This window comes from Hemibagrus wyckioides, linkage group LG11 (assembly GCF_019097595.1).
Source record: "Hemibagrus wyckioides isolate EC202008001 linkage group LG11, SWU_Hwy_1.0, whole genome shotgun sequence".
Lineage (NCBI taxonomy): Eukaryota > Metazoa > Chordata > Actinopteri > Siluriformes > Bagridae > Hemibagrus > Hemibagrus wyckioides.
Window position 1 is genome coordinate 26,679,266 of NC_080720.1, and position 10,455 is coordinate 26,689,720.

Consider the following 10,455-nt stretch of genomic DNA (forward strand, 5'->3'; position numbering starts at 1 on the left):
GCATCAGATAGTTGCTACTTTCCCAAAACTACCATTCAAGTTTTGTAGTGAGATCTTAGTCTTAACCCTGTCAAATGCCTGTTGAGATCAGATTGGCTGAAAGCAGCCATGTTTTTTAGTGTTGAAGTAATTATGCATAGATCATTTAGACCATACCAAATTTTGTAAGTCATCTCGCTTGCCTGAGTAATATTACCCGTCAACCAAATTTCATGTCTCCATGACGTATGCTTATATCTACACAATTTGCGTTAAGGCAGAATAATAACGATAATTCTACTACTAATACTAAATAACTGTAATATGATAACACTCGCCCTGCCAACCTTACCCTGAACACCCCCTGGAAACTTATTCTGGAAGGGATATCTGATAGTCTGCAAAAAATGAGAACCTCCGGTTTATAAAATGATTTTAAACACACAAGCATCCTAAGATATAATATTATTGTAAAAAATAAACCATGACAAGATGGAATAATGAAGGCCAATGTGAAGTTTATTATTATTTTCCAGTACCAGCATGTTCCAAAGTGTTTTATTCTTCTTGTACCACAACTGCCACTGATTGCAGTTTTAGATTAAATAAAGGTATTGTAATTTTGATCAAGTCATACTTATGTTTAATGTTGTAGAACATCAGCAAAGAAGTTAGCTCCAGTTATCACTTACATTATAGCAGTTATAAATAGTCGGTCCCCCAATAGCCTGGAAATTAATAAAACAAGAACTGCAGATGATCCTGTGACCAAGACACTTTAGTATTGTATAAAAAATGTATGGTACAGCTTAACGTCTGAGCATCAAAGTGCCATATTTATTAAAACCACACACTTCCCTGTATAAGCTAATACTTGATTTATAAAATGATTTATAAGTAATTATGTCAGAGCCATTGAAATAAATTAATTTATGTCTTCTGGTCAACAGAGAATTCAACAGCGCTATGGTATAAATGTGTATAAAGTATACCAGAACTAAGTTCTGTAATGCCAGGTAGTTTGCCGAACATTTAGGCATTTGGACTTCGTCTAATGATGGGGGCAGAAAATGCTGTGTCACTACAATTTGTCTACAAGCCTATAAATACAGACGAGTAGTTTATTCTTGATTACAGGAGCTAGTGTAACCCTGCTGTAAGCAGCATGTTACCCGTGACATGGCCACTTTAATAAAGCAGTCCGCAGTGGATTAGGATGTGAACGTCTGTTTGCACTCTGTTGCCTGGCTGCAGTAGAATATTTAGAAACATGACCTGTCACACACACACACACACACACACACACCTCTAGGTATTCTATAGTTGAAACATGTCCACACACACACACACACACACACAAACTTAAGCATAAAGTATAAAGTTAACAACAGGGGGGTATTTTTTTTAATTTATGAATATTTGTTTTTGCATGCTGTTGCCTGGCTGCTGTAGACTATTTAGAAACATGACCTCTTCCTTTCTATCACACACACGCACAGGTAGCTGCAGCTGGATAAAAGCTAGATATAAGCATAAAAGATATTTAAGGTTTTTGGGGTGTTTTTGCAAATGTTATTGACTGAAACTTGGCAACCCTTGTGAATGATATTTGCTTTTCTCTGTGTCGAGGAAACACACTTGCATTATGGAACACAACTGAACAATGTCTAAAAGTACTCAAAATGAGCTGCTAGACTGTATGCTGGATGATCGTGTGTGCTTTCAACTCCCAACTGCCCTCAATAGTTCATTAGATAGTAGCTTATAGAATAAATCAAACATGATAGCCTCTTGTCTTAATTTTGTTTGAGGTTATGTCATTGTTAATGTCGATGTGCCTCAACAAAAGCTATGGTCACAAACTGTTTCTGTTCACTTCACTTCTCAGAATGTAGCAGGGTTGATGGAGGGATGTTAATTTTCTTCCCAGGTCTGTATATAGATCTGTATATAAATCTGTACTTAATATCATTTACTAATTCAACAGCACTAGTTTTATAGTATAGTGCAGTTAAAGAAGCTAATCACTGTGTTAGTGTTAAGTGTTAAGGGAAACTGGCTTGCTAAAGAGGTCTTGCGCCAGCATATCTAACTTTATAAGTCAGTTAAGTGGACAACAAATACAATCATTTAGACAAAAATGTCACTATTTCATTTATCTTAACAAGAACAATCTTTTTGGAATGTGGCTAGGTCCAGCCTGTGCTTGCAGACATACTTATTGTTGGTTATTGTAAAGTAAGTGGTAATGATTTATTATCAGCTGAGGTGTGTTGTGACTTGCTTGAAGTGTATGGACATGTACATATTTACAATTTAACGTTAAAAACAGAAACAGCCTTTATTTGTCACATATACATTACAGCACAGTGAAATTCTTTCTTCGCATATCCCATCCTTGGAGGTTGGGGTCAGAGTGCAGGGTCAGCCATGATACGGCGCCCCTGGACCAGAGAGGGTTAAGGGCCTTGCTCAAGGGCCCAACAGTGGCAACTTGGCAGTGCTGGGGCTTGAACCCCTGATCTTCCGGTCAACGACCCAGAGCCTTAACCACTTGAGCCACCACCGCCACTGTTATATGCATGGAGCCTGGTTTTTAGGTCCGAAAATATTTAAATATATAGGAAAATGAACATTTAGGAAATGAATCCTGAATGGTTTACTTCACTGATGTACTTTATATTTTAAACATTTTAACACTGAAAATTTTGACAACCCTGCTATGTTTCTCACACGGACCTCCTCTGTAACCGTAGAAGTTCTACAGCTCTACCTTATATAGAGGTAAGAGCAGAAGAAAGAGATGGAAGTGATTGGGGAGGGGGTGAGAGAAAGCTCGAGGGAGGGAAAGACAGAGAGCCAGTTTACATCCTCTGTCACCTCTGATCTCTGTCTCTGCTTGAAGACTTCCAGAGATCGACGTAATTCCAATGTGCTATCCCTGAATGCCTATAAATAGACTATTACTTGTGGTGAACAATTCCTATTGGCTGGTCCAACCTTATTTGATCATTACACTAAACCTGTCATTGGCATTAAATTTGGAATAAATGAAATGAGTCTCTAGAGTGGCACGTCTTGCTTTGAATACCCAAGCATTAGTTCTGAGATCCTGCTAGTACCTTGCTTTAGCCCAACCCCGTTGCACATTTTTACAACCTCTTAGGTGAGGTCATCATCCATAGATGTATCATGACAAATGACATCGATAGCGGCGCCCCATGTTTACAAAAGCTGAAGCTGAGGAGCATGAATCTCGCTCATCTAGGAGACATGCATCGTGCTTCTTTTCTGCCTCATGCCTTTCCTTTTTAAGGCAGAGTCGAACAGACCTCACTGTTTGCCTTGAGTGTAGCATTCAGTAACTCTGCCTTAACAATGTGAGAATTCGGCTGTTTAAGATGCAACTGTTGCATCCACAGGCTGTGATGTCAGAATATCAAAATAGCATGATGTGGGATGTTGATGTTCTTGTAGCTGACAAACTCTGGTTTGTCACATGAAATCATTGTGTAATCCTTTTAAGGGAATGAGAAATAAATGGAAATAATAGATGGGAATCTGAATCAAACAAGCCTGTTCAATAGAATAATACGTACTAGAAAATTATGAAATGATCTATCCTGGATTCATCAGGATTCATATAATATAATACATCCTTTTTTTTCTCACCCTGATGATATAAATCTCAACCCACACACCTGCGGTTATACACCTGACAAGATATTTAGCAAAAAACAAAAAAAGCAGAGAACACAACACAAATTTAAGCGTGGAATATGTTTGAAATAGGGAAGGTTCAGACTGGAGAAAGGAAGAGTGAGAGAAAAGGTCAAAAACTATGCAATGGGAGGGGATGAGATGGGACTGTCCAAAAGGCTTTAGGGAGGGGGATCCACAAAGAGGGCCTGACTTCTACAAATAGCCACAGCTGTTGATCGTCCCCTCACTCCTGTCCTCTTTCCTCTCTTCTTCTGTGTGAGTGCGTGTGGCTGCTTTGTCCTTCCAAAATGAGCCGCGCCTCTTACGCCTCCTCCCAGTCCTCCTCATACCGCCGTGCCTTCGGTGGGCCCGGCTTCACCACAGCCCCCATTACCCGTTCCTCTATGCTTGGCCGTGGCTCTGGGGGCTCACATGTCAGCTCACGGGTCTACGAGGTCACCAAGACATCATCTTCAGCATCACCGGGCTACAGCAGCTACCGCACATCTTCCTATGGCCTCCCTGCTCTGTCCACAGGCATCTCTCGCTCTTATGCCGGCATGGGTGAGACATTGGACTTCAGCCTGGCCGATGCCCTCAACCAGGAGTTCCTGCAAACACGCACCAACGAGAAGGCTGAACTGCAGCACCTGAACGACCGCTTTGCTAGCTACATTGAGAAGGTGCGCTTCCTAGAGCAGCAGAACCAGACTCTGACGGTGGAAGTGGAGCGACTGCGGGGCCGTGAGCCAACGCGTATTGCTGACCTTTATGAGGAAGAGATGAGGGAGCTGAGGCGCCAGATAGAGGTCGTGACCAATCAGAGGTCCCGAGTTGAAGTGGAGCGAGACAACTTGGCTGATGACTTGCAGAAACTCAAACTCAGGTGAGAAGCAGTCAATAAATAAACCTCATTCCAGAAGATAGATCAGGTAATATTTGAATAGATAGATCAACTGATCAGTACTGTTACAGCAGACAAAGCAGTGTATGAATGAAGAGAACCACATCACATGTTTGACTGTGCACCAGGATGCTTTGTCTACCACTGAGACAATGACAGCAGTCTGTTATTGCAGTGTCACTGTACGTGACACCGAAGTCTATTTTAGAAGAGCCAGAGATGTTAAGAGGTCAGAAGAGTCATAAGCTTAACGAAACTTGGTTATTTTTGTCTGGAAAATGATCACGTGAATGCCCTTAGAGGTGAGGTTTGTGTCAGAACACATTTATATTCACAGGACCTGGAGGTCCTGCTGTTTCATTTTGCAGTTCTGTTCGATGAAAGACAAGAGCAGCAAACTCGTGAGAGGGAGCAGCTTGCACTGTTGGGTGTGGAAAAGGAATTGTAGATCTCTTAGCGTAGGTGTATGTATTTGTTTTCTTAGGCAATTTGCATTTGCTCTCAGTTTGCTTTCCTCATTATAATACAGCACACCACTTAGTTACGTAAGGTCTGCTCTAATAATGGCAGTTGTTGACAGAGTTTACATCACCACAGTCTTTTTTTCCTAATCAGGACTAAATATCAAGACATCAAGACATCTTTGGCCTCACCACCAGTTGGATGGGGTAATCTGTGTATGTTGTGAGACGGCAACAAGAATCCTGTCACTATAAAAGGAAAAGAAGGAAGTGGCTTTTAAAATCTGTGTATTGTCTCTGACTGCAGGCTTCAGGAGGAGATTGCACAGAGAGAGGAGGCCGAGAACAACCTTGCAGCATTCAGAGCTGTGAGTTTGGCTTACAAACAATCATTCTAATTATTAGTACAGTGTATATTGTATAACATAAATATGAGACGTTGAATATTTTTGTAAAACAGGATGTGGATGCAGCCACCCTCGCCCGTCTGGACCTGGAGAGACGCATCGAAACTCTGCAAGAGGAAATTGCCTTCCTCAAGAAGATCCACGAGGAGGTCAGATGAACCTAGGCATATACACACATGATGTCGCACTATAATGGCAACAATTATAATCAATATCACAATATTAAAATGTAAAATTTGGAAACTATTTTATTATGATATTCAGCATTTTAAATCAGCATTTTTTTTTCCCTCCCATTTATTTTTTATAAGCCTTTATTCTTTCACATGTACTTCATTTTTTTAACAAATCTTTTAAATGCCAAATATAAACAAAACTTAGACTGATAATTCTGCCACCACAGTATGCAATCAAACACACAGGTAAAACGTATTGCAATAGATGTAATAACAAAAAACATTAATAATGAAACATTAATTATAATTTAGCAAAACATTTAAAACATGACTGACTGTTATCTCACTGGATGTCATTCTGAAGCCGTATCTGTTCCTGGAGGTTGCAGTGCAACTTTAAACTCTAGCAGTCTATCTGTATATAATACGTAATACATTGTAGATATGCAAAAGAGTGTAAGTGTGTGTGTGTGATGCCACCAAGCTTGTTAACCTAGACCCATCTCTTTGATTTCCTCTGTTTAGGAGATCCGTGAGTTGCAGGCTCAGATGCAAGAGACTCAGGTGCAGATCCAGATGGATATGTCCAAGCCTGATCTGACTGGTGCTCTGAGAGACATTCGCTCTCAGTATGAGGCCATCGCCGCCAAGAACATTGCCGAGGCTGAAGACTGGTACAAGTCCAAGGTACGGCAAAGTAAAGGACAAACTGGAAATTTAAATCTTTTAGGTTTTATCAATCGCAGTATAAACACGTGAGAATAGATGATGGCATTGTCCAAATAGAGATGTAAGGAAAGAGAGAGACACTAAAATCTAAAAATCCTCTTTGGCTAGAATAAAAGCTGGAGTGGAACCCAGTGTGGTCATCTGTTATTGGAGCCCATTCACCTCTTTCTGTTCACCATGCTTATAAGAAAGTGGTTACTATAAAACTTCCTGTCAGCTTAAAACATTCTGGCCATTCTGCTCTGACCTCCCTCATCAACAAGGTGTTTCTTCTCAAAAAAACGCTGCTCAACGAAAGTTTCTTTTTTTCAGACCACTGTTAAGAGACAGTTCTGCATAAAAATCCCAGGAGATCAGCACTTTATGAAATACTCAAACCAAACCGTCTGGCAGCCAACAACCATGAGCAATTTTTTCCCCACAATCTGATATTTGATGTGAACATTAACTGAAGCTCTTATCCTCTATCTGCATGATTTTATGCATTGCTCTACTGCCATATAATTAGATGATTGCTTAACTGTAGGTTTACAGGTGTTCCTATTAAACTGGCTGGTAAGTTTATAATGAAATGTTCCATGTTGATTCATGAATCAGTTTAGTATTGTGGGTTTGATTCCTGCTTCCCAGTTCACCCAATGCTTCAGGATTTCCTCCCTCAGTCCAAAGACATGCATGTGGACTGATGGGTGTGCGCGAGTGTGTGTGCGCCTTGCAGTGGGTTGACTCTCTCTTGTGCCCCCTGGGATAGACTCCTGGCTTCCTGTGACCCTGTGTGGATGGAATGGATGGATGGAGATAATAACTATCAAATTGTGAACAGAATATAAATGATAAAAAGGGCAACATTGCATGGAAAATCTCTTTATGGAAAAGAGTATATGGAGAACAGTATATACAAACAAATTTCACCCTCTAATGAACATAAATGAATGTTTTTAACCTCCAGGTGTCAGACCTGAACCAAGCAGTATCCAAGAACAACGAAGCCCTGAAGCAGGCCAAGCTGGAGACCATGGAGTACCGACACCAGATTCAGTCCTACACCTGTGAGATTGACTCACTGAAGGGCACGGTGAGTTTATAACATGACTCTTTACTAACATCCGCAACACCTCTGCACTGGTGAATGTCATTGCTGTTTCTGTTCCCCAGAACGAGTCTCTGATGAGGCAGATGCAAGACATGGAGGACCGACATGGACGCGAGGCTGCCAGCTTCCAGGACACAATTGCTCGGCTGGAGGCCGAGATCGCTAACATGAAGGATGAAATGGCACGACACCTGCGCGAATACCAGGACCTGCTCAATGTCAAGATGGCCCTGGATGTGGAGATTGCCACCTACAGGAAACTGCTGGAGGGAGAAGAGAGCAGGTAGGAGATGGGGTTGTCTGAAAGGAGGTTGTACTTGTTCTGACCTTGGACAAATCCATCCACAAGACAAAAGGTTTTTATAATATCCTTGAAAAGGTGTTGAAGTGCATTTCAGGCAAAACACAAAGAAAGTAGACACTAAATAATACTTTTTTAACAAATAATTTGAAGAATTGTTTTAAAAATAAAATAGAAACATGTAAATATATAATTTATATACTGTTTTGTTATAATGGTCACCATAACCCTCTTTAATCCTTAAAGTCACCCACTTTAATGAGTTCTTTATATTACGTTGTTTTTAAGTGTCTCTGTAATTTCTCCAACAGGATTACGCTGCCCATGCAGGCCTACTCCACAATTAGCTTTAGAGGTAAGACTTGGCTTTTTTTTTTGGCTTACAAAACTGTGTTCATCTAGAGGAACTGTTGTCTATAGTAATATGACAGAACAAAATGTGACCTCGAGTGGATGAAACCTGTGTTAGGGATGGCAGCTGAAATGTCTGTAAAGATAAAATAGAGATAAAATTTGCATGAACATTAACATTCTGAACTAAATCTCGAACCATATGATTTGTAGTACGAGTGTGTGTGTTTTTACTTTTCTCTGAGAAAAGAATGGAAAGACAGATGAAAAGAAACACACACAATGGTGACAGTCCAAATTGTTGCTGTAACGAACATCCACAATACAGCTTACTTCCAGTTCTCTCTCTCTCTCTCTCTCTCTCCCCTGAATATTATCTCACTGAGGAAAACTGACAAAATACTAACACTGGAGACTCCTTCCATAAATGTTAAATAAATAAATATCTCCTTACTGAAAGCTTCACCATATAAAAGATGAATAATCAACCTCCCACTAAGCATCCATTAAACAGCACCCTGTAAATCTGTTACTATAGAAACAATATAAATATAATATAAACCTGGCACCGCTGCCAACATAGCAATTCCACCATGTCTGATAACTCAGATAATTCAAATGTTTCATTCTACAGAACAAAACCTTTTAGTTTGATCACAACCTTGTAACTAATGAGACGGAGGTCTTTCTTTTTTATTTTCTAGCTCCGCTGCGTATACAAGATGTTGGCAGAAAAAATCTTCGTGAAAATCTTTTTTAACGTTTTAACATTTGCAGCCAAAAATGTGCCTCTTTTTAACACTTCAACATTTAATGTTTCATTACATGAGGAAAAAAACGACAGACATTTATGTTAAAGTGTGTATGTTGTTTCAAATTTTGTACCTGGACAAAAATGGCTGGAAAAGCCGATTATTGTGCTTATTGTTGTGATTATTGACCCTTACCCAGAGACCAGCCCAGAGCGCCAGCAACGAGCCTCCGAAATGCACTCAAAGAAGACAGTGCTCATCAAAACCATCGAAACCCGTGATGGCGAGGTATAACACGTGTGCACGCACTCACTGTCCACTTAATTAGGAACACCTGTACATTCATGCAGTTATCTAACCAGCCAATATTGAGGCAGTTGATCATGATTTTATGTATTGCGCCGCTGCCATATGATTGGCTGATAAAATAACTGCACGAATGTGTATACACAACCTCAGTGCCAAACACGCTCCTGTAACTTGCCTCGACGTGATTTTTCCTTCCATGCAAACACACACTCACTCACGCTACTACAGCAGCAGTACATTGCAGTCTCATTATATGAGAGAAATACAGGAAGGGTGTGTACTTTTCGGGAATATTCAATATTTAACAATCACAACATGACTGCAAATTCCTAGAACAGTGTGCACGAAAAGTTATGGTTGGTTGTTACTATGTCAAGGTGATTAGTAGTCACAGTTCTGAACAAAATCTAACATTTCTTGTCAGATATGGTTGTGCTTTGCTCCTATGTAAAGCCCTTAAACCTTAATATTGCTACTTATAATTGCATGATTAATAAGAAATGTATGCTAGTTATGGAAATGTCGAGTGGCAATAAATAAATAAGTTCATTAATATGAGTTAATTACCTTTTTTTTTTATTTTACAACACCTACAATCCTAACATACTGTATGTTCAAGATTATTGAGCAATTTCTCTTGGGACACTTATAACAATTTTTCCATACACATTTCTGCATTGCGATTTATTTCCAAAGGCTCATATGTTCACATCTCTTCACCATTTTTGTGCCCTTTACAGGTAGTGAGTGAATCTACACAGCACCAGCAGGACATCATGTAGAGCTTCACCAAAGGAGCTGAACCACAAAAGCCACAAGTGGTTTCAATAAATCCATAAGGTCCAGCCATATATCCTGTGCTTTTTTTTTTTTTTTTTCCCATTACTCCAAACACAGCTTATCTGAAACATGAGCACTGCTTCCAAAGTGAGAGAAAGGAAGAGATCTTTAACATTTTGGCTTTTGAAAAAAAAAAATAAATAAAAATAAAAAAAAAAAGTCTTATGGAATGTATGTTGAAGATCCTTCTGTATTCACGCAGAGCAAAACCATAAGAGAGGAACCTGGGAAGAAGAAAGGACAAAGGTCAAAACACAGGAAGGGGCTAATATGTAGGTGAATAAAGAGAGCAAGAGAGGACAGGAGGAAGGGTAAACGATGAGGAATTAACTGGTAGCCGTGACATGTACGATGAAATCAAAATAAAGTAAATACGCATCAACCACTCTACTCTGTGTGCGTGTGTGTTAAGTATGCAAATAAAGAACCATCTAATAAAATAAAAAAAACA

At 39.8% G+C, this 10,455-nt stretch overlaps 1 protein-coding gene across 2 annotated transcripts; it reads left to right on the forward strand.

Moving 5' to 3' along the window:
* The first annotated feature begins 3,909 nt into the window (after nt 1–3,909).
* On the forward strand, nt 3,910–10,392 carry desmb (desmin b). 2 transcript variants are annotated; one of them, XR_009206069.1, is made up of 10 exons: nt 3,910–4,567; nt 5,354–5,414; nt 5,507–5,602; nt 6,155–6,316; nt 7,308–7,433; nt 7,514–7,734; nt 8,064–8,107; nt 9,055–9,143; nt 9,905–10,004; nt 10,207–10,392. XR_009206069.1 is itself a non-coding variant. In XM_058403210.1 (9 exons), exons 1-9 carry the CDS (start codon nt 3,990–3,992, stop codon nt 9,944–9,946), a joined length of 1,419 nt encoding a protein of 472 aa, XP_058259193.1. In that variant the 5' UTR covers nt 3,910–3,989; the 3' UTR covers nt 9,947–10,163. The 2 variants fall into 2 exon arrangements, 1 of the variants encoding a protein (XP_058259193.1); XM_058403210.1 differs by lacking the exon at nt 10,207–10,392 and having other exon boundaries at nt 9,905–10,163.
* The last annotated feature ends 63 nt before the right edge of the window (nt 10,393–10,455 follow it).

What these genes read in the sequence shown, in the direction of transcription:
- desmb (XM_058403210.1), top strand. Translation starts at nt 3,990, where the DNA reads ATGAGCCGCGCCTCTTACGCCTCCTCCCAGTCCTCCTCATACCGCCGT. An exon ending in TTGCAGAAACTCAAACTCAG is followed by an intron (nt 4,568 to 5,353) that starts GTGAGAAGCAGT and finishes CTCTGACTGCAG; the next exon opens with GCTTCAGGAGGAGATTGCAC. An exon ending in CTCCACAATTAGCTTTAGAG is followed by an intron (nt 8,108 to 9,054) that starts GTAAGACTTGGC and finishes ACCCTTACCCAG; the next exon opens with AGACCAGCCCAGAGCGCCAG.